This window comes from Ornithorhynchus anatinus, chromosome 7 (genome assembly GCF_004115215.2).
Source record: "Ornithorhynchus anatinus isolate Pmale09 chromosome 7, mOrnAna1.pri.v4, whole genome shotgun sequence".
Lineage (NCBI taxonomy): Eukaryota > Metazoa > Chordata > Mammalia > Monotremata > Ornithorhynchidae > Ornithorhynchus > Ornithorhynchus anatinus.
The window spans coordinates 38202776-38230589 of record NC_041734.1 but is presented as its reverse complement, the minus strand read 5'-3'; the positions used below and the strand labels follow the sequence as shown (position 1 = coordinate 38230589).

Genomic DNA, 27814 nt, shown 5'->3' with positions numbered 1-27814 from the left:
ACAGTCTTAATCCCCATTTTACAGATGAGGTAACTGAGGCCCAGAGAAGTTAAGTGACTTGCCCACAGTCACACAGCTGACAAGTGGCAGAGCTGGGATTCGAACTCATGATCTCTGACTCCAAAGCCCATGCTCTTTCCACTGAGCCACGCCGCTTCTCTCTGTTCTCCCTCCTACTTAGACTGTGAACCCCACATGGGACAGGGACTCCATCTGACCTGATAATCTTGTATCTAGCCCAGTGCTTAGAACAGTGCTTGACACATAATAAGTGCTAAACACCATTATTAGTGGTATTATTATCAACGTCTCTACATCAGAAAGAGCTGATATGCACATAGTACTACGTAGCACCCTCTCAATCAAGGAGAGTCTGATGTGCCCATGGATTTATATGACCAGGCTACTAAAACAGCCCAGTCACCAGGGTGAAATTCAACATAGCCAGTGGTGATCTGGCAACCATAAAATTTGGGCCCTGCCCATCCAGGACAATTCAATTGTGTTTTGGTTTAACTGTTTCCATTGTGACACATGTCCCATTCTGAAAAATCCTTTCTTATGTCGCCAGAATTTCTGAATTGATGTGGTTTGAAAAGTAATCAGCAAGAAGAATGGACTTCCTTCTCAGTGGAACAAAATGGTCAGCAGATCCATATTTACCTTTCACATTTAAATACGGATTTTGAGTTTCTGATGCACTTCCTCCTTCAGATGGGTTTTGTTCACAGCATTCTTATCAATAACAACTTCTCCCATATCTTTGTCACTGTTGGAGGAGGAAAAAACCCCTCCAAGTACCCATTCGATGCCCTTCAAAAAACCAGAAGAGTCCAGATGAAGGAGAAAAATCACATAGCTGGTTATACACACTCATTCGATTGTTTTTATTGAGCACTTACTGTGTGCAGAGCACTGTACTAAATACATTGAAGAGCATGATACAACAATAAACATACACATTCCCGGCCCACAACGAGTTTACAGTCTAGAAACTAGCTTAAGGTCTAGGTGTATGCCCATTTCCTTTACTTAACTCTTCACACTCTTTCCTCTTCTCTCCTTGAAAGTCTTGGTCAGGGAGTGGGACACAGTATGGCCATGTGACAGTGAGAAACCCAAGGCTTCAGTCCTCTAAGCAGTGGGAACAGTGTTCCTGGCTCAGGAGAAACACTGGGATGGATTCTGAATAGTCCAGTTCATAGACTCTATACTGTCAGCTCATCGTGGACTGGGAACATTTCTATTAACTCAGTTATATTTTACTCTCCCAAGCACTTAGGACAGTGCTCTGCACATAGACATCTCCTCAGTAAATATGACCGGCTGATTGACTGACTGATAGAATCGAGCCTGCCAGACATGACAGTGCTCAAGGGAAGGTTGTCCAGGGGAATTAAATTGGAGAAATTAAGGGAATGACTTGAGACTAACAAGGAGTCCCTAGGAAAAGAGCACTCTAAATCACTCGTTTTGCACCTGAACGGCTGACTCGACATCAAATATTGTAAATGCTGAGGTGTGTACATGGAAGATTTACAAAAATAAAAAAGATAAAAAAAGTTTTTCTTAAAGCAGCGTGGCGCAGTGGAAAGAGCCTGGGCTTTGGAGTCAGAGCTCATGAGTTCGAATCCCAGCTCTGCCACCTGTCAGCTGTGTGACTGTGGGCAAGTCACTTAACTTCTCTGGGCCTCAGTTACCTCATCTGTAAAATGAGGATGAAGACTGTGAGCCCCACGTGGGACAACCTGATTCCCCTGTGTCTACCCCAGTGCTTAGAACAGTGCTCTGCACATAGTAAGCGCTTAACAAATACCAACATTTATTTATTTTATATGAAACCAAGGCTTATTAGACTGTACTAGAGACTGTAAGCTTGTTAATAATAATAATGTTGGTATTTGTTAAGCGCTTACTATGTGCCGAGCACTGTTTTAAGCGCTGGGGTAGATACAAGGGAATCAGGTTGTCCCACGTGGGGCTCACAGTCTTAATCCCCATTTTACAGATGAGGTAACTGAGGCACCGAGAAGTTAAGTGACTTGCCCAAAGTCACACAGCTGACAAATGGCCGAGCCGGGATTTGAACCCATGACCTCTGACTCCAAAGCCCGTGCTCTTTCCACTGAGCCACGCTGTTGTGGGCAGGGACTGTGTTTACCACCTCTGTTATACTGTACTCTCCCCAAGCTCTGCCCACACTAATCACTCTATGAATACTATCCCTTGATTGATTGATTATACTAGGGAGTGGGATGAACTCACTGATAAATGCAAGTTACTAGAATTGTATGCTTGTTTTCTAGGAAACTGATTTTTCTGTACAATGTTAGGTGGTTGGCAAAGCCTCACCAGAGCACCAAAAAACAAAACAAAAAATGTGCCAACTTCATTAACAGAAAGCACTATTAATTGCCACAGACATTACGCTTGGGAATTAAGATGAAAACATTACAGATTACCAACTCTCTGGTATTGTGCAATGCTCTCTGCACAGTAGGTGTTCAGTAAAAACCGTTGATTGATAGATTAGCGAACACGGAAACCACATCAGCTTTGGCTATGAATGCATGTGGAATGAATCTAGCATAAGTTGAAATTCCTAAATATCAAAATGATCTGTGCAAAATTTGAATGATATATGCCAGATGCATTTAGAAATGCTTTCCCCTTTTTCCATTAACACAGTACCTCACAAACAGTGAATTCTCCAAAGAGTACCTTCAATCATTCAATTGCATTTTTCTCCTTTTCACATGAACACATCACTTCACAAGCAGTGAACTCTCTTAAGAGTACCTTCAATCATTCAATTGCATTTTTTGAGCGCTTACTGTGTGCAAAGCAATATACATCTATTGGCATTTAAAAAAAACTACTACTGAGGTCCAGGGCAGGGGTTGGAATACTTTATGGAAAAACGTATGTGAGGGTAACATTAAAGATCCCAAACACTGTTTTTGTACCACTCTGAATTCACCCTTGGCATTAAACAGTTCATGAAAGACACCAGAAGGAGAACTAGGTTTCTACCAAGCATGATTTACTTACTCTCAAATGAGGCCACGGCTATTTATATAAGAGTGCAGCATAATGTTGTTGAAAAGAGACTGACACATCCTAAGCAGGAATTTGAACCCTGTCAATAAATGATCAGACAAGTAGCTCCTTGCGTGCCTCGTCTGCTTTTATCTTGTGGCATTACAAATAGGTCTGTTAAGCAGTGGAGTCATTTTGACACAGCAAGTTTGAAAGCGTGTTCAGAGACACTGGTCCCTGTAGGAGGAAGGATTCAATCCAGATGGTTCGAAGTGCTCTGACCCTGAATGACTCCCTTCCTTTCATCTACCACGTCCCCTACCCAATCGTGGCTATAAAGAAGTCATCCAAGGGGACTTGAACCTCTCTGACAATGCCGGAGATCAAAAAATTTGATCCTCTGTAGATTAGCTGTAGATCCCAGAAGAAGAGCTAACAGCCAGTTCTGTCAAAGATGGGCACCTCTGTTAACCAAACCCAGGATGATGTGCAGGGAGGGAGCAGCATTTTTTTAATGGTATCTGTTAAGTGTTTACTATGTGCCAGGTATTCCTCTAAGCGCAGTAAGCAATGAAGCACCTTTTGCAGGGTCCTAAGACACACAGAAGGACCCTGATCTGCGCCAGTTTGTTCATGCACGGTCTTCGAGCCAACCTAACAATCCTTCAAAAAACCTTAATTCCAACTAAATTCTAACACCCAGAATCATATTGACCCGCCAGCCACCTCTAGTAGTTACGTGCATTTTTTTTAATGGTTAATGGTTTAATGCCAAGCACTGTACTAAGCACTGGGGTGTATAAAAGATAATCACTGTGGGCAGGGAACATGCCTACCAAATCTATTGTATTGGACTCTCCCACACAGCAAGCACTCAATAAATAAATAACACTGCTCGATAATGAGGCTGGACACACTCCTTGTCCCACATGGGGATCACAGACTAAGCAGGAGGGAGTAGGATTTAATCCCCATTTTACAAATGAGGTAGCGGAGGCACAGAGAAGTGAAGCGACTTGCTCACTGTCACACAGTAGACAAGTAGCCGGACTGGGATTAGAAGCCGGGTCCTCTATCTCCCAAGCCTGTGCTTTTTCCACTAGGCCAAGCTGCTACCCATTATTTGTTTTATCAGACAGCATTTTATATATATATATATTCCATAGCATATTGAATTTTTTATTTTGATTCTTCTATAAAAATTGTATATGTCTGGCTCCCATGAGAATGTAAGCTACTTGTGGGTACAAAATGGGTCTCGTGCTACTGAACTAAATGCCTACAGCCCTTCGAATAGTTCCTTGCACATAATTAGACTGTGAATCCTCTGAGGGATTTGGAGCATGTCTATTTCCTACCTGTGAATACTCTGTCTGCACTTACGATAATGTTCTGCTCACAGTAAGCATTTAATAAATACTATTACTACTACACTGAATGCTGCTAGTATTGTTGCGGTTACTAAAGCGGCTGCTGCTTCTACTTCTGCGGGGCCTAGTGGATAGTGCATGGGCCTGGGAATCAGAAAACCTGGATTCTACTCCTGACGTTGCCATCTGTCTGCTGTGTGACCTTGGGCAAGTCAACTCACTTCTCTGTGCCTCAGTTACCTCATTTGTAAAATGGGAACTAAGACTGTGAGCCCCATTTGGGATAGGGACTGTGTCCAACCTGATTTTCTTGTATCCACACCAGTGCTTAGTACAGTGCCTGGCACACTGTAATGCTTAACGTATACCACTATCATGGCTCAGTGGAAAAGAGCCCGGGCTTTGGAGTCAGAGGTCATGGGTTCGAATCCCAGCTCTGTCATTTGTCAGCTGTGTGACTGTGGGCAAGTCACTTCACTTCTCTGTGCCTCAGTTATCTCATCTGTAAAATGGGGATTAACTGTGAGTCTCCTGTGGGACAACCTGATTACCCTGTATCTACCCCAACGCTTAGAACAGTGCTCTGCACAAAGTAAGCACTTAATAAATGCCAACATTATTATTATTATTATTATCATCATCCTGCATTTAGAGGCCTATGCTTGAGAAGAGCAAAGGCCCCATTCTTGGAAGAAGTAGCCTCTCCGGGACACTCTTCCAGGATTTGACATGATACACTTCCCTTGCTAAAGTAACATCATCACCATGAGACGCCCCCACAAAACTCAAATTCGAATATAAACTGTGGTGTGGTGAAATTCCCAAGCCAGATGAAGCAGAAGTTGCAAACCATCATTAAAAAAGAAACATAGAAGCTGAGCAATTGAAACAGTTTTGAGACTGTAAATGACACAGGATGTGCCAATTCTTTTTCTTCCATTATTAAATCTCTCCCCACACTCTGAAATTTTCTTAGGTCACTAATTCTGCATATATTAAAAATGGGAGAGAGTGTTTGGTAGCAAAACACCAGGCTGTTGCTAAGTAATTATCTTTAGGATATGGAATTAGGTTGATTAGGTGTAAGTCCTGTCTCCTGCTTTCATTTAGCAGGAAATATCTCAATAAAGAAGTGCGGTCCTGGGGATAACATGCATTTTATAGGATTGATTGATGTATCAACTGCACAAAATACCAACCAAGCTTTGAGGGCGATGAAAAGCTGCCTCAAGAAGTGGCTTGGCATGACTAGGCTCAACTGTTCTTGATATACTGATGATGATAAGGATATTGAGAATATTTTTTTCAACCGCACATGAAAGACAAGAACTAAATGGCTCCCTAGTAGAACATATTCTTCTTCCTATCAGAGCTGAAGGGAAGCTATGCCTTCTATTATCCTTACAGTGGGGATGGAGAGGTCAAGGTACAGACTGCAGACAATTACTCAAGGCAGAAAAATGAAGCCAAGCAAGACTAAGGCGATCTGTACCTGCTACTAAACGATACCCCCAGATGATGATTCAAATGCAAAGTGCATTTCTCTCCATTCCTGTAAAATTACTGAAGCAAATTAAAATTTGTTCTAGAAGAAGTTTCTTTCATCACTTCAGGTTTCCAAAGGCAAGAAAAAGAGGTGCCAAGAGCAATTGGCCTCATTAAGTTGTCATTACACTGAACCGAGCTATCAACATGGAGGATCATCACATGACCAGTCATTAGCAATTTATACCTGCATGACACACACTCAAGTCTGTCTGCTCAGAGACAATCATGCAAGTGCTGACAGTGCTTCACACCAGCGCAAAGACAAGAAACAGTGTTTTCCCTGTCAACAAAAATTATCTTCAGAAATAACACCCAGCATTTGAAGATTCCCCATCATCATATCATTTTGAGAAAATGTGATTTTAATTCCTATTACTTTTAACTGTAGCATGCACAGCTATAAACTGCAATCCCTTCCCCCACCCCTGAAAAAAATGACTTTTAAATCAATAATATTTAGTAAGCATTTCCCATGTGTAGGGCATGGCACTAAGCACTTGGGAGAGTACAATACACTAGAGTTGGTAGCGATGATCCCCGCTTATAAGGAGCTAACACTCTGGAAAGGGAGACAGACATTAAAAAAAGTTATTGATGGGGGAAATGACAGAGCATAAGGATAGTGTGGTGGAACTGGGGGCGGGATGAGCACCAAAATGCTTAAATGAGTACGCACCTAAATGCATAGGTGTCACAAAGGGGAGATACTGAATAGGGTGGGAAAGCCTCTAGGAGGAGATATATTAGTAGGGCTTTCAAAGCGTGGAAAGTGGCGGCCTGTCATATATGGAGGGAGAGGGAGTTCCAGGTCAGATGGAGGATATGAGCAAGGGATTGGTGGTGAGCCAAACAAAAGAGAGACACAGGGAGTAGACTGGTGTTAGAAGACCAAAGTGTGTGGGTTGAGTCGAACTAGGAGATCGCTGAGGGAAGGCAGGAGGGGCAGAGTAGATTGGATGCCTGAAGGCCGAAGGCGGGGGGTGTTGGATGTGGAGATGGATAGGCAACCACTGGAGGCTATTGAGGAGATCGGATACGTGGCCTGAATGCTTTTTTAAAATGATCCAGGCAACAGAGTGAAATATGAGCTGAAGAGGGAAGAGGCAGGAGGCAGGACATCTGGAAGGAAGAGGCTGATGCAGTAGTCAAGGCAGGATATACTTGTTTGGATCAGCGTGATGGTGGTATAAATGGAGAGGAGGAAGCAGTTTCTAGAGATGTTGTGAAGGTAAAACTGACAGGATTTGGTGACTAATCGAATATGCGCGTTGAAGGAGAGAGATGAGTTAAGGATAATGCCAAGGATACAAATATGTGATGCAGTGATGTCAGCAGTCATGGAAAAATTGTGGGGAGAAGAGGGTTTGTGTGGAAAGATGAGGAGTTCTGTTTTGGATACGTTTATAGTTTGAGGTGTTGGCAGGATATCCAGGTAGCACTGTCCTGAAGGCAGGAGGAAATGTGAGTCTTTAGAAAAGTAGAGAGGTCTGAGCTGAAAGGTAGATTTGGGAATCATCCGTGTAGAGATGTTAGATTAAGCCATGGCAACAAATGAGTTCGCTGAGGGAGTGGCTGTAGATGGAGAATAGGAGGAAACCCAGAACAGAGCATGCATCTGAACAGCTGTCACATTTCTCTTTAAAAAACAGGCTTCATGGTCAGCTCTAGGTGAAGAGCTTCTAAATCAATTAATTAATCAATCAATGGTACTTATTGAGTAATAATAATAATAATAATGTTGGTATTTGTTAAGCGCTTACTATGTGCAGAACACTGTTCTAAGCGCTGGGGTAGACACAGGAAGATCAGGTTGTCCCACGCAGGGGTCACAGTTTTAATCCCCATTTTACAGATAAGGTCAGTGAGGCACAGAGAAGTGAAGTGACTTGTCCACAGTCACACAGCTGACACGTGGCAGAGCCGGAATTCAAACCCATGACCTCTGACTCCCAAACCCGGGCTCTTTCCACTGAGCCACGCCGCTTCTCTACTTAATGCAGAGAATTGTACTTAGCGCTTGGGAAGGTACAATTCAACAGAGTTGGTAGACAAATTCCCTAAAGTACATATTGATTCAAGAGTTTCTAAAATGCTTTACAATTCTTTGGGAATTGAAGTAAAATCCACAGTTTTGGGAGCAAAACATCATCATAACTCATGGATTGAGAATCATTAGTGGTAGCAATAGTATTTAATAGTAGTAATGGTATTTTTAATTCTCTAAATTCTACACATATATTTGTATATATAAGATATATATATGCATATATATATATATATAAATATCTTAGCATGTCTGCCCAAGTTGAAGCTGACAAAGCTCTGAAATACAATGCTACTTTAATCCTGGAACTCGCAATGTTATATAGTGGAAAATAAATCATTGTTAGTATGGGAAGTGGGGTTGGAAAGCATAAGCAGAAATCAGAAATAGGGACAACCAGGAGAGCACAAAGAAGCACCAAGAGGAGTTATCTAAAATTCTACATGTACCATTCCTCCTTCCTAATTCATCTTCTCTTCCCCCATTCCTCGGCCTCCAACATAAATTAAGGTTAAAATGACATATTTGTTCCCTTTGGGATCAGTCTGTCAAAATAAGGACTGTAATAATATGAAAATCCCAGATCTAGACTGAAACTGTTAAGAACATACAACATAGAAACTCTCAGAATACGTGACTTGACTTGCAAGTTGGAATTCTAGTAGTGGATCCATTACTGATTGAATGCAAAATGCCAGTGATAAAGTGACTGGCAGCATAAAGTTGCTAAAAGGAACAGGTGACTAAAATCACGGGGGAAAACTTGGTAAACATGAAATACTACATACTAATTCAAACATGTGCACACAAACCGAACAGCATCAACCTTCTAAACTGTAAGCTCCTTCCTCTAGACTAAGTTCTCTGTGGGTAGGGAACATGTCTACCAAATCTGTTATACCGTACTTTCCCAAACACTCAGTACAGTGCTCAGCACATCATAAGTGCTCAACAAATTCGATTGCTTGATTGACTGACAAATGCTTAGGTTTCCTGGATTATACCTAGGTGAACTGTGACTGCTTCCTGTCCTCACCTTGCTAAGATTCTTTGTCTTGCTACTAGTCAAGATTAAAGATACAAAAGGACACATAGTAGACTTAATTCTCCCTAAGATGACAAGAGGAACCTTGATTCTTTAGACCCCTCGGGAACTGTTTAGTGCACTGCAGTATGATAAGAATCCAATCATTCATTCAATAGTATTTATTGAGCGCTTCCTATGTGCAGAGCACTGTACTGAGCACTTGGAATGTACAATTCAGCAACAGATGGAGACAATCCCTGCCCAATAATGGGCTCACAGTCTAAACGGAGGAGACAGACACCAAAGCAAATCAGAACAAAACAAAACAAAGCAACATCATCAAGATAAATAGAATCATGGAGATATACACCTCATTAACAAAATAAATAGGGTAACAAAAATATATACAAATATGCACAGTGCTGATGGGAGAGGAAAGGGGAAGAGCGAGGTGGGGGCAAAGGGGACAGGAGTATTTACTTCAATTTACTTCAGTGAGAAGCAGCATGGTCTAGTGGATAGAGCACATGCCTGAGAGTCAGAAGGACATGGGTTCTAATCCCAGCTCTGCTACTTTTCTGCTGTATAACCTTGGGCAAGTCACTTCACTTCTCTGAGCCTCAGTTACCTCATCTGTAAATGGATATTAAGACTGTGAGCCCCATGTGGGACAAGGGCTGTGTCCAACCTAATTAACTTGTATCTACCCCAGTGCTTGGAACAGTGCCTGGCATGTAAGAGAGTTTAACAAATACCATAAAAAAATCAATCAAATTTATTAACCGCTTATTGTGTACCAAGCACTGAACTAAGCAACGTTCTGCACAAACTCTGTTGCATAGATGTAGCAGTAATGTATTATGTGGTACCTTGTGTTTTAAAAGAGTGAATACTCTACCCTAACCATTTAATTTACTACCAGGGAGTAACTGGGGCATGAGGAGAGAATCTTGTTCACTGACATTGCGTTATTTTGCCATAAATCTTTCTAAAAAGAAGAGAGATTCACTTTACACATGCTGAATACACCAGTGTCATAACACGGGCAGATGATGAAAAGATACTGGGAATATCATCCAACTTTTACATGCACACATCATAATAATAATGATTAGAACCCAGGTCCTTCTGACTCCCAGGCCCATATTCTATCTACTAGGCCATGCTGCTTCCCTTAGGAAGAGGATACATATTATGAGAGGCTTTATATTCTCTAATCAAACAGAGATGTTCTGCTCACAGTAAGCACTCAATTAATACCAATGATCAACTGATCTGGCATTTACTCCAATTCCATTCTAAAAATAGGTCAGATTTGCTTCTTTAGACCATCAAGAAATTTTGTGTGCACATTTGGGGGTGCACACTTTCAATGGTGTTCGTCATGGAAAAGACTAATGGTCTTGTATCTTTTCAGATGCATACTAGTTAGCAATCATTGGCAGCAGTGTCACTGCCAAATACGACAGACAACAAAGCGTGTGGAGGCATCTTGGAGCTATTTTTCAAATGTTTGTGGTTCTGTAAAACCGAAACATGTTTTCCAAGCTTTTCTTCCTCCTGAGTTTGAAGTCCATGTGTTCACTGAAGGAAATTTAATGCACATGCTAATGATTCATTTACACTTAACTCACCAAAACGCTGTTTGGTTTCCAGGAAACCTCCTAGAGACAATGAATGTTTCAACTAAGAACCAGGAGGTTCTAAATTGAAGGGAATGGACCACAAACCCCAAGAGAGTGAAGCAAAATCTGAAATTTAGTTGTGACAGGTGTTAACCGCAGCCAATGGGTACTCTAATAATATTTCTTAAAGAACTTTGCTCCACAGAACCCACACTTTAATAAGGAGAAATTTAGGGTTTGGGATTAGAGGCTCACCTAAAAAAGAAAAGACTAGCATTAGACCCTAGGCAGGCAATTGTCCTCAGAATCATCACAAACCCATAGTATCATCATCTCATGAGTGTGCTTTATTTAATGTGGAAAGTGCACATAATAACAATAATGATAACAACAACAACATTCCTCACTTGACTATCTCTGCGAATGTTTTTAATATCTTGGATGAAAAGGGTTGGAGTAGACTTGCCTACACTCACACTAAATTATTTAGTGGCTTTATCTTTCTGATGTGTTTATTCTTCTAAATGAGTTGTCTTTCTAATGAGACCTTCAGCTCTTTCATTTCCTCTCATAAAATTCATTTTAGTCCCAAGCATAAAACCAAAGGATCTGGTCACTAAGTAATGTGAGTTTTATTATTTCAGTGCCACTCAGAACCTTTTCCATTAATTATTAGCAATTAAGCACAGCCCAAGAACACGGCAGGGGCTAAGACAATTGTTCCTGTAGTCTCCCATCAATTTTAAACCTAGTCCTTAATTTGAAAAAGAAAAAAAATCGGAAAGCCTACTTAATGATGAAAAGAAAGAGGGAGAGAGAGAGAGAGAGAAAGGCAGGAGAGTGAGGCTGAGAAAGGAAGAGAGGAAGAGGTGGGGAAAAAAGAAGTCAGGGTGAGAGACAGAGGGTGAAAAAGGATGAGAGGAAAAGAGGGTGAGATGAGGGAGAGTAGGTGGAGATGGTAGAAGGGAAAGCCCTGGGGAGAGAAGGGGAAGGAGAGAGAGAGAGAGAGAATCTACTTAGGAAAACATACCTTAATGAGCTTTTTGGTTCTACAATGTTTGAAGCTGGTTTATGTTAAATGAGTATTTATCGTGTAGAACCAGTTGCCGATTTGTACATTCCAAGCACTTAGTACAGTGCTCTGCACATAGTAAGCGCTCAATAAATACTATTGAATGTATGAATGAATAATATGAATTAAAAAGCAAAAGAACAAGCAATACATTTCAGTCTCTGTCTTCTAAAAACTCTGCAGGATGCCACCAAATTGGTTGCTTATGACTGATGAAGCCATAGTAAAGTTAATGAAACAATGAGAGCCTTTGTATTCGTATTCTGGTCCTACACAGAGTGGACAAGTTAATGGACTTCTAAAAGATGGGAACATCCTGTCAAAAGATGGAAATCAAAAGACCCCACTCACAGTGCTTAGGGCTTTACTTGTGCTCTTTAGTTCCAGGAAGGCAAAAATGCAACAAAGCACAAGAGCACGGGTCAAACAACGAGAATCCCACCAGACCAACTAAGTTTCATAAGGTTGGCAAAGTGAAATAGTTGTACAATTAGGACAAAAGGGGACTTGTCAACTGTCTTCCCGTGAAGCAAAATGTATCTATCAGTAAAGATAGTATTTCTGAACCTGGTGATGTTGTTAGAAACTATGGGAGCGGTTTAGAGAAGAGGTTATGTCCATGAGACTGTAAACCTTATGAAGGCAAGGATAACGTCTTCCACTTCTATTGTAATCTCCCATGTGCTTACTAATCAGTTGGTGATATTTTTGAGTGCCTGTGAAGTGCAACAGCCCTAGGCATTATACCAAGCACTTAGAATAGTACAATAGATACGTATATGTTCCCTGCCCTCAAAGCACTTACGATGCAATAGAGAGAGAGAAATAAAATATGTACAGATAGATAAAGCAGGAAAGGAGTAAGAATAAAGCAGTTAGTAGTAAGGACAAGACAACTGAACAAATAAGTGAATGAACAGATAAGTATATAAAGAATAATAAAATTACCTTAAAACTGTATTCTGAACAAGCTATCAATCAACTCTATTTATTGATATCAATTTTAAATTTTAAATTAAATTTTATTAAATTTTAAATTAAACTGTATTTATTTAAGCTCTGTGCAGAGCTTGGAAAGTACAATATAACAATATAAAAGAATTGGTAGACATGTTCCCTGCCCACAACAAGCTTACAGTCTAGAGGGGGAGACTTATTAATACAAATAAATTGAAGTTATGTATGTAAGTGCTGAGGGATGGGTGGATAAAGGATCAAACCAGGGCAATGCAGATGGGACCGGGAGAAGAGGAAATGAGGCTTAGTCAGGGAAGGCTTCTTGGAGATGTGCCATCAATAAGGCTTTGAAGGTGCGGATGGTGTCTGTTGGTTATGAAGAGGGAGGGCATGCCAGGCCAGAGGCAGGATGTGGGCAAGAGGTCAGTATCAACATAGATGAGATTGAGGTACTGTGAGTAGGTTGGCACCAGAGAAGCTAAGTGTGTGGGCTGGGTTGTAGTAGGAAAACAGCGAGGTGTGTTAGGAGGGGCAAGGTGATTGAGTGCTTTAAAGCTGATGGTAAGGAGTTCTGGATTGAGGAGGAGGTGGATGGGCAACTGTTGGAGGTTTCTGAGTGGGGAAATATGGACTGAACATTTCTGTAGAAAAATGAACCAGGCAGCAGAATGAAGTATGGACTGGAGTGAGGAGAGACAGGAGGCAGGGAAGTCAGAAAGGAGGATGAACACAGTAGGTGCCCAATCAAGTACTACTGATGAAGTGGTTGATTGACTGACATTAATAGAGACAGCACTGACCCTACATAGGTTGAGCAAAGAGCAAATATGGGGAGGAAAGTATAACTGTAGAATGAAGAAACTGAGAAGGGATGGACTCAGAGGGGGCAGGACAGTTGATATCCAAAAAGCCCAAGGCGTTCCATAAGGATGGGCTCACAGATAATATCTAGGTCCTCAATTAAAAAAAAAACAGATGGAAAAACAAAACAAAACTGCTCCTGCTTGTTTTATTGACAAACATTTTGTACTTACTTTGGTGAGGCTGTGATGGACAGACCAAATGATTTTTGCATACTCATGAAATTGGTAAAGACTTCTGTACATTAGGGATTGCTGTCAAGTTTGAAGTTTTACAATGAAGCCAAAAGCAAGTTTTTATTTTTCTCTTGCCTGAGGAGGTCATGACAGGTGTGGATAGGGGGTTTATAGAAGTTGCCAGAACAATGCCTGCTGCTAGCAACCTCTAAGTGGGGACCCACTCAGGAAGGGTCCTTGGTTATGGGAACAACAGGGAGATTAGGCCAGGAGCAGAATTTTTGACACTCAAAAATCCAAGGTGGTCACGTCTGTCTGACAGGGAAGAATCTGGATCTACACAGTGTCCCAGATTTCATTTGGCAGAAGGGAAAGAGATAAGTAGGAGGACAGATAGAAAGTCTTGATCCTGGGGTGTGGGCTTGAGGAGCAGGGACCTTAGGCCAGAGGAGGCCTAGTGAAACCACAAGATCAGACACATGGTATGATGAAATGGAACCAGAGAGAAGAACTACAAAGAGACTGGCTGAGTAACCCTTCTGAAATTCTAAGATTGTTAACTCTAAGTAGGATTAAGTCCAGAGAAGGGAGAGATTGTTTTCTGTAGTTGGATTTGACTTTAAGCTCTTTGCATTCTCATATTGGAATTTAGAGGAAGTCCTGGAATGCAATACTGTTCAATTTTATATTCTTTTTAAAAAAATGGTATTTATTAAGGGCTTACTATGTGCCAACCATTGGACTAAGTGCTGTAGTACATACGAGATAATCAAGTTGGACACCATCCATGTCCCACATGGGGTTCACAGTCTTAATCCCCTCTTTACAAATGAGGGAACTGAGGCCCAGAGAAGTTAAGTCACTTGCCTAAAGGCACACAGCAGACAAGTGGCAGAGCTGGGATTAGAACCCAGGTCCGTTGACTCCTCGGCCTGTGCTCTTTCCACAAGGCCATGATGCTTCTCAATATTCCTTCTGTATTGTTTCTTAATTCCTTTACTTTGATCCTAAAATGCTTTATACTTTTTAAAAAGAAACACCTCCATGAACAGTTTTTATGGACTTGTGTCCTTGTTAATACCATACACCAAAGACAGAGAGATGCAAAGAGACCTTAAGGTAGTTGTAGATCAGACATGAGGGTTGACTGGAAAAATTGTTCCCCAAATGTGTCTAGAGAAAACTTTCAGGATTACTTTTCAGGTCACTGGAAATGACACTCCTAATAAATTGAAAATTCCTTTAAGCACAGAAATGCCACCTACATCACCATATTTTCCCTAGAGCTCAGGTCGGGTGTTGCACACAGTACGTACTCAATAAATATTACCAATTTATGTATTGTAAAATTTGTAACCTGCCATTTAAGGGGGAGGGACCCACCTAATACATGCTCCATAAAATTGAGGCTAAGGTCAGAAGGCCTGACTTCCAAAAATCCTAAAGGTGACCAATCAGAAGAGTCAATGATGAGAAGACGAAGGCCCAGCCTGGAACAGACCTCAGTGGTTATGGCCAACGTGTCCCTTTAGGAAGACCAGTTGGAGCTTAGGCCACCAGGGATTAGAACTCAGTGTCACAAGCCCACAACCTTCTTATTATGTTCGATTCATCGCTCTTCTTCAACCCACACATTCATTCTGTTCCTAAATGTTGTCCACAACATCTCCAGAATTCCCCTCTTCCTCTCCATCCAAACACTGGTTTAAACACATCATTTTCAGTCTCGACTACTGCATCAGCCTCCTCACTGACCTCCCTGCCTCCGACCTCACCCATTTCCAGTCCATACTTCAGTCTCCTGCACAAATCATTTATCTAAAAAAGAAAAAAAAAATATCTGCAGGTCTTCCCGTTCCTCAAATACTTCCATTGGTTGCCCACTCATCTCCGCATCAAGCAGAAACTTCTCACCCGATTCAAGTGCTCTAATCAATTCTGTCCCACTACACCTAACCTACACACTTCACGCTAATCCCAGTTTGCTCACTGCCCCTCACTTTCACTTCAACTTCCAACGAGCCCTTGCTCATGCCCTTCCTCCTGCCTGAAACTCGATGAATGAGCACTCTCCGTATATTCAAAGCTCCACAGAATTCATATCTCCTCTGAGTTTCCCTGACAAATCTCTTATGACCCACCTTCCTAATTGCCCTCCCTACTGTCTCAGCTATGCACTTAGTCCCACACCCTAAGCCCCTAGGTATTCGATTTACCCCCACTCTCACAGCATTCATGTTCATATCCTTATACTGGGTTGTGTCCTTTACCTGTAATTTATTTTAATGTCTTTCTCCTCTGCAAAACTGTAAGCTCTTTGAAGGCAGGGATCGTGTCTACCAACTCTATTGTACTACACCCTCCCAACTTCTTAGTAGAGGTGATCTGCACAGAGTAAGTTTCAACAAGTACCATTGATTGATGGATTGGTAGTTTCCTTACCATCCCAAGCAACATATATTCTCCAGACTTCATTTGCTGTGATGGGCATGGCTCCCCAGCCCTCATCCACTAGGCTCTCTGGCTATCTGGAGGCAGGAAGGCTGGCCAAGAGAGGGAAAGGGCCAAGACTGGGGAATGAGGCAAGAGGTGGGGAAGGTGGAAATCGGGGAAAGAGCTGGGAAATGCTGAGGCCAATGTTACCGATTCCAGGGCATCAGACAAGATAGTGTGATAGAAGTAGTTGCTTTCCTTCTCTGAACTTCCGTTATTTTACCCTTGGTGCAAAGATTTTCACCCCAAACCTGCTTCCCACCCCTGCTGCTGGCACTTCACAAAAAAGGGAACAACTCATGATCCTGCTAAACGATTGCCCTTCTGGCAGAAAACTGAGGCAAACATGATGATGGTGCTTTTTTTAAGCTCTAAGTACCAAGCACTGTGCTAATCATGCACTGAGCAAGACCCAAGATATTCCAACTGGACACAGTCTCTGCCCCACGTGGTGCTCATGGTCTACAATGGAGGGAGGATAGATATTTCATCGCCATTTTATAGATGTGTTTCCACAAAGAGGGAAAAATAGTTCTCACACTGAGCCCGAATTTTTTTGTGGAACGTTTTTCAACGGTTAAGACCTTCACAATCAGACAGCAGGTCTCCTGACAGCAATACATTCATCTTTCCAACTGAGAGGCTTGGTGAGGCCACTAATTTGTGGTTTCAACTTGGTTCATACAACCCCCTGCCCTGTGCATGCCTCTTTCAATCTTTGCCTATGGTCCAGAGGCAATTCCACCACTTTCTTTCAGGAAGAAATGCCCAAGGAAACAGCAACCAGAGGGAAAGGCCACCATGTCAGGCAGGTGACCTAGTAGCCAGTGCCCTGGATTGAGAAGCCATTGGGGAAGGGGGGTGTTTTCAGGTTCTTACCCGTGAAGTAGCCCTTCACTTTCAGATAGCCCACGATCAAGCGAAGGATGGAGAGTTTATCCAACCTGGCTCGGACATCTTCAGGGAAAGGCAGCAAACTCGTCAGTTTGTTGAGCTCCTGATTCAGACGGTCCCGGTGCCTCTTGGAGGGATTTGATTTGGCTCCCTCAGGAGGCGGTGGTTTAGGACTGTTGAATAAAAAGAAGGGAGAAAGAAAAAATATTTTGACTAAACATCTCTTTTTTTTTAAGTATGATTAGAGTTCATCCACACCTTCTGCCATTTCAGAACTGGGCCACCCAGTAGCCCATTCCACCGCCCTCCATTCCAAGAGTCAAAGTCATCCTACAGACTTATTGCAGTGGTGAAGCACACTAAGGAGAATGGAGGTCAGAGTCCCTGAGAGACAACCCCCAACTTTTGTCTGGGCAATGATATCCCATGAACTGACTTGTACTGTTTTCATAACAGTTATTTAACTAGAAATTCCCTGCCCTGGTGTTTGCGCCACGAGAACACTTGCTGTAAGGAAGGTTTTGATATATCTGATTTTCTGGAATGCGAAAGTGTAAAACACACAGTCTCAACTAAAAATGCAGGATGGCATTATTTCCCTTGCAGTATTCAAGTACTCTACAGCTCATCTGTCTCTTTGTTGACATCGGCTTTCACAGCAGAAAATTGAAACTGTCTTTTTGATTTGGCCTCCAAGCATTAGTACATTTCCCATGAAAAGAGTAAATTCCTCTCAAGTGCTCCTTTGTAATGATAGCCTCTGGAAATAGATCCCCTGTTTCTCATGAAAGACAACTACACTCTCTGCTCGGCATGTCCATACAAGCTGGGCTTGGCAGCCCGGCTTTCATGGATTTCTTTTTTCAAAATGAGGAGAGGTATGTAAGCTCATTATGGGCAGAGTATGTGTTTAACTAATTCTGCTGTATTGTTCTCTCCCAAGCACTTAGTACAGTGCTCTGCACATGGCAAGTGCTGAATAAACACAACTGATTGATTGAAGGGAATGATCGTATGCATTTCTCAGGCAATAATAAACTAGTCCTCTGAAAAAAACAAAATGCTTTCCAGTTGTAAAACTGCAGAGCAATTTAATCAGGTATATTAGCACAGTACTACAAAAAGTTATTCTATAATACAACCTTTTAGGGTGATCATATACATGTCTATAAACACTGAATTAAACCAGGGCCTACAATAAAAATGCATCTGTCAAGAAGAAAGTGTTTTCGATAACCAGGGATGAATCATTATCCAGATATTCAGCTTCGTACATGCCACTATTTCAAGGGACAACCAAGCATATTTTACTCATTTCAGAACTGATGGTGACCTGTTTCTAGAAACTCTTTCAAGGACTGAAAATGTAACAGGACATTTACATTTGCTATATCTTGCACTTTCTTGGAAAAAGTTGATGTTTACACCTCCCAACTGTCTTTAAATCCTAAACATGTCAAAAAGAAAAAATATACAACAGTCCTGACCCAAATGGAACTACATAGAATTCAGTTTTCTCAGCAAGAAAGGTTAAAGTCAGAAAGTATGGAGGAACAAAGGTAGAAGTGTGCCCAGGAACCTAGGACTCCGGTGCCCTTTGGATTTTCTTGGCCTGATAATGGGTCCTCGGTTTAATAAATGCCCAGGTGGAAAAGGAATTAATTGGCTCTGTAAACGGGCATGTGTTCTCCTTTTTTTACACAGGCGAGTGTGGCATCTAATCTTCAAATAGAGGAACCACTGGTGATGAAATTCCCTTTCACCTAACCTTTGGACACATTTTTCTGCTTGGTTCAGATGGACATCTGCCCAAGACTTTCATGATCCCCTGTACCATAAGTCAGACTGCTTTCCCTTGATCATTAAGAGTTCTGTCGCCACCTGCTCTTTGTGGGCAAGGGACCATGTCTGCCAACTCTGTCATACTGTGCCCTCCCAAGCACTCATTACAATACTCTGCATATAGTAAGGGCTCAGTAAATATTGTCAAAAGAATGAAAAGAGTTGGAGCAAGCCTTTCATGGGAAGGTCTGGTCTAGGAAACTATGCTTGCTTGTTCCACGATGGCCCTTTGGTTCTTCAAATGGAAACACTAAGAGGAGGTGAGCAGGCAGGAACCCCAACCCTGACATAAAACAGTCTTATTCCTTTTTGGTTGGTTTTATCACCCTGCACCTCAACCCCACAATATTCATGTAAAAATTCATTCATCCAATAGTATTTATTGAGTGCTATGTGCAGAGCACTGTACTAAGCGCTTGGAATGTACAATTCGGCAACAGATAGAGACAATCCTTGCCCAGTGACGGGCTCACAGTCTAATCCCGGGAGACGGAGGGACAAAGATAAAATAAGGATACACTACTATTTCCCTATCCCTAATCTCTCTATTTGAATGTCTACCTGTGTAGACTGTGAACACCTTGTAGACAGGGTCTGCATCTACCAACTCAATTATATAGCATTTTCCCAAGCACTTAGTGCAGTGTTCTGCACACAGTAAGGGTTTAATAAATAACATTGATTAATAAAAAGGTGGAGTGGGGTGGTCATTATCATACAGAGAAACCATGACAACACCTGTTAAAAACCCCAGGCTGCTTTCATGACCCTTAGTCCACTACATTTTCCATCAGATTACACTGCTGCTTGACATTTCATGATAGACATTTGTTTTCAAACTGTTTTCTTTGTTTCTTAGAAAGTGAGGGAAGGATCCACAAATCCTGTAATCTGGACAGACAAGGTTGAAGCCTCCAATGCAAACACACATACACACACACACACACACACACACACACACACACACACACACAGAGCTTTGCTTAGGCAGGTAGGTCTATATTGCACAGCAACTCCCTGTTTTTCCAGTCTTGTTTCCCTCCTTGGCATCTAAAAATGGCATCCCCAAACTCCAAATCTGACACAGTTTGTATGACATGGGCCCAAACTACAAATGAGGAGTTCTTTGCCATTGCTTAATTTTTTTCTGTCTGACACGAGAGGTATTTGTTTAGCACTTACTGTGTGCAGAGCATGGTACTAAGTGGTTGGGAAAGTATAATACAGTAGAAGTGGTAGACATGATCCCTGCCTACAAGGAGCTTACAGTCTACAGGGAGAGCAGACATTAAAATAAATTACAGATAGGTGAAACAGTGGAGTATGAGGGTATGTATACAAGAGTATCAAAGTTAAAGGGTACAGAGCCAAGTGCATAGTCAATGAGGAAAGGAGGGCAGATAGGTGAAATAAAGGGCTTAGTCTGGTCTCTAAGCTCGCCAGGAATGTGTCTGTTATTTTGTTAAGTTGTACTCTCCCAAGTGCTTAATAAAATGCCCTCCATACAGTAAGCGCTCAATAAATATAATCGATTGCTTGATTGAGGAGAATGCTGAACTGTCAGATTTTTGTGGGTAGGGAGTTCCAGGTCAAAGGGAATATGTGGGCAAGGGGTTGGTGGAAGGGTAGATGAGATCGAGACACAGAGAGTAGGTTGGAGTTAGAGGAGCAAAGACTGTGGAGTGGGTTGTAATGGGAGATCAAGGTAAGATAGGAAGGAGAAAGTTGAGTGTCTTAAAGATGGAAAAAAGTTTCTCTTTGATGTGAAGGAGGATGGGCAACCACTAGAGGTATTTGAGGCGTGGGGATTCACGGACTGAGCATTGTTTGAGAAAAATGATTCTGGCAGCAGACTGAAGTATGGCCTGAAGTCTGCGGAGGCAGGAAGCAGGGAAGACTGTGAGGAGACTAATGGAGTATTCAAGGAAGGATATAACGGTTTGGATATGCGTGATAGCAGTTTGGATGGAGCAGAAGGGAAGATTCTAAAGATGTTGTCAGGGTAGAACCGACAGGATTTGGTAATGGACCAAATAACTAAGTTGTGTGAGAGAGACATGAGTTGAGGGTAATGCCAAAGTTCCTGTCTTCTGAGACAGGTAGGAAGATGGTGTTGCCTAAGGTGTTATTTTGCATTTACCCTAGAAGAGTGGGAATAATTCTACCCAAATTTATGACAGATACCTGAACTTTCTGATTGAACTCTTTTTTAATTCACCTAATTAGTTACAACTAGTTCTCTGAGTACAGTGATTAAACAAACCCACTATGTGGGAAGCTCATAACAAAGCTATTTCTGAAATTGACCAAAATAAGTTGAGCGCTGAAAACAAGGACACAAGAATTTTGTTACTCTTAAATGCTCTTCAGTGAAGTCAATTAAATGAGGGGGTGTAGGTGAATGCAAATTGAAATGGCAGGGGAATCAGGAGGCGTAGGGTCAAATCTCTTTGGGCCTCATCTTCTCCCCTAGTAAAATAATGGGAATCAACACCTGCCCCTAACCTTATGCTGCCAATCCAGCAAAAAGGTTTGGCCCAAAATTTGTGAGACTATATTAAATACATACTGTACCAGCCCCACTGTACTGTACCAACCCATGTGCTCAGTACAGAGCTCTGTGGCCAGTAAGCACTCAATAACTATGATTAATTGACAACACATAAATCACTTTGAACCCCTCAGGAAAAAAAAATGTTGATAAATTAAGGAAAAAAAGGGCATCCCACTTCCTTTTAGAGGTATTCCCTGATGACTTTTCTCTTCCCCTAGCATATTCTCCAACTTCCACCTCAAAATTTATGTCTGCATAGCCACCCACAGCACTTATGGACATATTGTATGCATTGATTTGAGTTCTATATCATTAACTACTTCATTCACTTGTGTGTCCTTCTAGTCTCTTGTTATAACCAGCACTCTCTCTTTTTCCTACTAACTGTAAATCACTTCGTGTCTGTCTTTCCAATTAAGTTCATTTAGGGTAGGAATCATGCCATTTATCTCTACTGTGTTCTCCCAAGTGCTTAGAACAGTGCTTTGTGCAGAGTAAATAAGCAGGATTAGCTTAAAAAATAACAAAGCATTAACAAGCCTAAATATTTATTTTCTCAGATTCATACCAACAAGTGAGTATTCTAGGATTGCTCAAAATTTTGCCTATCAATCATTTGAGTGTGGTTTGACATGAAATCCTACATAAAATCTTTTTCCAAGGAGGTCCATGTGCTCTAAATAACTCTTATGCGGTAGGCAAAAGTTTTGTTAAGGGTCAGAAATTATTTCTGACCTAAAGGAAAAAAAACAGGACTACAGGTGGGGCAAGTAAATAACATGCCTCGTCACTAAACAAAAACAAAAAACAAAGGTGAAATGAGAAGAGCATCGCAGTTTCCTGTCTGCAGTCCGGTATTTACTAAATATCTGTTTCCTTTGAAACTCTGATTTGTCTTGCCTATAGACAACTACTATTTACAAAACATTCAGCTACTATTTACATTAACAGGATGCTGCCAGTTGGCTTCTTCAATTTCCTAAGGGATTTTTCTGTTTTTAGCATGGAAGTCCTATTGGCAATAATAATAATAATAATAATGTTGGTATTTGTTAAGCGCTTACTATGTGCCGAGCACTGTTCTAAGCGCTGGGGTAGACATAGGGGAATCAGGTTGTCCCACGTGGGGCTCACAGTCTTAATCCCCATTTTACAGATGAGGGAACTGAGGCACGGAGAAGTTAAGTGACTTGCCCACAGTCACACAGCCGACAAGTGGCAGAGCTGGGATTCGAACTCATGAGCCCTGACTCCAAAGCCCGTGCTCTTTCCACTGAGCCACGCTGCTTCTCCAATAATGGTCAGTCATGAAAAGCATGAGAAGCACGATGGGCAGTCGAGAAAAGCAGTGTGGTCTAGTGGATAAGGCACAGGCCTGGGAGTCAGAAAGATCTGAGTTCTAATCCTGGCTCTGCCACTTGTCTGCTGTGTGACCTTGGGCAAGTCACTTCATTTCTCTGTGCCTCTGTTACCTCATCTGTAAAATGGGGATTAAGGCTGTGAGCCCCATGTGGGACATGGACTGTGTCCAACCTGACCAGCCTGTATCTACCCCAGTGCTTAGTACAGTGTCACATAGTAAGCACTTACCTTGCAGGACCTGACACAAAATAAGCACTTACCAAAAAAAAATAATCTGAGCGTTAGCACAGTAGAAAATATGCATCAAGTTCGTCCATTGTTAGCATTTTATGAAAAACAAGATTGAAGCAACTGTTTACAAAAATAAAGCAGGAGAGAGATGCTTCAAATCCAAAAGAAATATCAAGAAAACTGAAAACATATGGGAAACATGTAGAAACTAAAATCATGTGGCAGCTTTTGAGGCTTGGGAAGATACAATTGAAAGGAACCCCCCATGCGGAGAACTTGGGTAGAGGAAAGCCTATTTAAAATCAACTACAATCCAAGTTCCGATCTGTTTTAGAGCACTGTAACCCACAGACCACAGTTCTGGATATGATCACATATAAGGAGGCTCCTCAGTATTAATTTTTTCCTCCCTTTATGACTCCCTTCATCCAAAGTGGAGGAGAATTCTTCCAGAAATATTAGATATGAAAAAAATCTATGTTCTTGGTCTTGCAGAGCAACCATTCTAATGAGTGGCACCACGGTGAAAAGGTACAGTGTTTTTCATCCAAGGCTTTCGACTAACGTGAGAAGCGCATATCTCCTGCAGGATGACCCGCAGATTCCCCATTTGACCAGAATGAGAATAATAGTGTTTGTTAAGCACTCGCTATGTGCCAAGCATTGTACTGAATGCTGGAGTTTATACAGTACAATCAGGTCAGATCACTTCCCATCCAACTTGGGGTTCACAGACTATGGGGAAAGGGAGAAAAAATATTTAATCCCCCATTTTCCAGAGGAAGAAATTGAGGCACATAGAAGTTAGGTAACTTGCCCAAAGTCACACAGCAGGCAGGTGGCAGATCCGGGATTGAAACCCAGGTCTCCTGACCACCAGTCCTGTCCTCAGTTTAAACTACTGCTGTGTGGAAGCAGTAGTTTAAAGACTGCAAGAAAACCATGACACTTCATCCAGTTGACCTAAACAAAGTTTCTCTAATGTACCCCGAGTGGGGAAAAAAAAAATTGTGTTGGATTCATTACTGGAATTTGCAAAATGCTTTGACAGTGTTATGGAAACACAGTACTCACCTAAACATCTAACCACCAAACTTTCCATTTTAGACTTCCAACAAGTATCTCCCTGTCTGCTACCTCTTCACCCTCTTAGAGACAGGAAGCTCCCAGAGAATACCTGCCTACTATTAAAGGGATAGACCAGTTCCCAAGTGCTTAGTACAGTGCTCTGCGCACAGTAAGCACTCAATAAATACCACTGATTAATAGTGGCCCACGGACTCTTCCAATGCCAGATGTTAATGCGGCTATACAATCTCTTATCAGCATGAGTGGGTGCTACACCCATGCTTTAAAGACAAAAATAGACTCTAAAGTTTACAGTGAATCACCTGATGCAAAGTAATTTTCTAGCTAGATATTCAAATAGTTTTATTTTTCTTTAAAAATGCCTCGTGCCTGCAGTCAATACCCTGCTGGCTTGAAAACAGTTTTAGAGTCTGAATGCACACTCGGGTGGAGGGATGATCGGCCAAATTTTACAGGATGTGACTATCAGATTGAGAAGGAAGTTTATAAGCGTGGCAGACAGATCACAGATTTTAGAAGGAGCAGCAGACATCTGCCGAGAGACTGAGAAGAGATGGCTGTGACAGAACTCTCACAAGCTACATCATCTAATGCTTAACAAACAGGCTAATTTTTTGAAAAAAATCAGTTTATGAGAATGGGAATAATGAGATTCCCCTTCACCCCCACCCACCCAATACCTCCTTTGATCTAGCGTTATATTTTGGTCACCTGCCCTTAAAACCTATTTGTTTTTCTTCTTCCAAAAGAGAAAAAAGTCTTACAGTATATTAGGTGCAAAACTCAATCCCTGGGAGAAGCTATTAAAAAGTCTGGTCAAGGAGGTGGTAAATTATTAGAAGCCCAGCCTATGATGGAAGAGATTGGGTGCCCATTTTTAAGCACAGCGTGTGAGTGTCCAATGCCATCTGTCAGAGCACAGTCTACATTTAGAGAGCTCTGTAAGCACACAATGTGGCCACACCATCTCCTTTTTAAATGTAATAGTTAATGGAGGCCTAGGATTTCAATACAAGAAAAATAAAATAAAGCTATTCCTTTTCCCACAACAGGGAGAATTCCAATTCTTCTTCAAATCCTTCCTCAACATGTGTCTCGTTTGAAGTCCACCCTGAATTATAAGATTCCTGAATTCAGAGACGGCCAAACAAAGGTTTCTTCCTTCCTCCTTCCCACATTACCTTAATATTTCCTCATGTACCTGGTTTGCCCAGAATGCAAGCCCACTTTAAGCAGGTTTAGCACATCCCTGACCCACTGTAATACTAAATACAAATATTATTGTCTTTCCTTGATACTGAACTGGGTCAGCTGGGAGTGAGTTATCGACATGGAGACCCTTTTCAAAGATGACATTGGTTTAGTTTGCTACAGTCCACGAACAGAGCTTCAAGGATTGTAGCAGGCTGGAATTTGGTGCAGCACAGTAGCTACCACACATCAGAAAACAGTTCCTGCTGCCTGCGCTTCAGCAAAAGCCCGGAACCTCAGACTTCGAAGCCGAATGTCCACCCAGGATTCTTTAGTTTCCCCTATTGAATATTTTGCTGACTGGGCAAAGGGAAAACCTGCCTAAAATCTGCAGGAAACCACACACATATACACCCTACACCTTTATCTTAAGCACTTTAAAGGTACATCTGTATGTCCTTTTCATTCATTCACTCATTCATTCAATCAATCATATTTATTAAGCACTTACAGTGTGCAGAGCACTGTACTAAGCGCTCGTCCATTTTAAACCAGAAGGCTCCTTAGTCCTTTAACCAAAAGACTTTTTAAATGCAACACACACTGTTCGATGATTCACGTAACGAAACAACTGATTTCTCTACCTACACCTCGGGCACATATATATGGGGCATTTCTACATGCAAAAAACGGTTATTTGGTTAGGAAACCCACAGCCGTTCTTGGACAATGAATGCCATTTCCTCTTCGGAAGGTGAGCGCAGGGAGTTTGAACTTTGGAAGGCCAAGTTCCAATCCGGTTTAGCTCTTCCCCAGAGGAAATCCAGAGACTTAGTCGGGATCCTAAACCAAGTGAGCTTCCCAGACATTTAAAACGGCAACATAAAGGGGTCAGGTTCAATTCTGAAATTCATTCCCTCTACCCTGCTCACCAACTTGGCGGAGGGTTGACTGTCAAAGAAGTGTATCTACCTATGATTCTATTTATCTATTTTGATGGTATCGATGCCTGTCTACTTATTTTGCTGTCTCCCCCCTTCTAGACCGTGAGCCCGTGGTTGGGCAGGGATGGTCTCTCTCTGTTGCCCAACCGTACAGTTCCAAGCGCTTAGTTCAGTGCCCTGCACCCAGTAAGCGCTCAATACATAGGACTGAATGAAGGAATGAAAAGTGGGGAAGGAGATGGAATGCGGAATCAGAGTTTTCCCTGTCCCTGTTTCAGCCAGTCCTCGATGGAGAGGGGAAAGGGGCTTTCTAGGGTCGGAGGGGGGTCGGACAGTGGGGTGGGTGAAGGAAGCCCCTGGGTCCCCACCCTACCTTTTCTGCACGGGCTTTTTCCTCTTTTTCATGGCATAAACGCCTCCGGCCGACAGCATGGTGCGGGCGTCCCGGGTGTCCGGCGCCCGGGAAGGAGAAGGAGGAGGAGGAGGAGGAGGAGGAGGATAAGGAAGAAGAGAGCGGGCGGTACTTGGGGGGGCCGGTCATCCCCAGCCCCGAGCCCTGCAGCCTCCCCGCATCCGGACGATGCTTGGGCCGGGGCTGCGGCTGCTGGGATGCCAGGGGATGCAGGGACTGCTAGGGCTGGACCTGCTGGGGTTGCAGGGACTGGACCTGCTGGGGTTGGAGCTGGGCTGGATCTGCAGTTGGGGCTGGGGTTGGAACTGATGGAGCTGGGGCTGGGCAGGAGCTGGGACTGAGCTAGAGCTGGGGTTGGGACGGAGCTGTTGGAGTTGGACTGGCTGGGGCTGGAGCTGCTGGGGTTGGAGTTAGGGCTGGGGTTGCGCTGGAGCTGTTGGAGCTGGGGCTGGAGCTGTTGGAGTTGGATTTGGGGCCGGAGCTGCTGAATCTGCAGTTGGGGTTGGAGCTGGGGCTCTGGAGCTGGGGCTGGAGCCGGAGCCGCAGTTGGGGCTGGGGCTGGAACTCGAGCTGCTGGGATTGGGGCTGCTGGGGCTGGAGCTGGGGCTGGGCTGGAGCTGTAGTTGGGGCTGGAGCTGCTGGAGCTGCAGTTGGGGCTGGGGCTGGAACTCCTGGAGCTGGGGCTGCTGGATCTGGAGTTGGGGCTGGAGCTACTGGGGCTGCTGGGGGCTGGGCTGGAGCTGCGGGAGCTGCTGGAGCTGAATCTGGAGTCGGGGCTGGAGCTGCTGGGGCTGAAGCTGAATCTGGAGTTGGGGCTGGAGCTGAAACTGCTGGGGCTGGAGCTGCTGGGGCTGCTGGAGCTGAATCTGGAGTTGGGGCTGGAGCCGCTGGGGCTGCTGGAGCTGAATCTGGAGTTGGGGCTGGAGCTGAAACTGCTGGGGCTGGAGCTGCTGGGGCTGCTGGAGCTCTAGTTGGGGCTGGAGGACTGGAACTGCTGGAGCTGCTGGATCTTTGTTGGGGCTGGGGCTGGAACTCCTGGAGCTGAATCTGTAGTTGGGGCTGGAGCTGCTGGGACTGGAGCTG

The 27814-nt window shown here is 42.8% G+C and overlaps 1 protein-coding gene across 1 annotated transcript in view; it reads right to left on the bottom strand.

Moving 5' to 3' along the window:
* The window catches only part of LOC100083243 (aryl hydrocarbon receptor-like), a 149998-nt gene extending 122702 nt beyond the window's left edge, over positions 1-27296 (bottom strand). The window contains exons 1-2 of the mRNA XM_007660989.4: positions 26693-27296; positions 17092-17279 (exon numbers count right to left, since the gene is read on the bottom strand). Coding sequence (XP_007659179.2) covers positions 17092-17279; positions 26693-26751 — 247 coding nt within the window. The 5' untranslated portion in view covers positions 26752-27296. The remainder of the gene's footprint in view (positions 1-17091; positions 17280-26692) is intronic.
* Between the last annotated feature and the right edge of the window lie 518 nt (positions 27297-27814).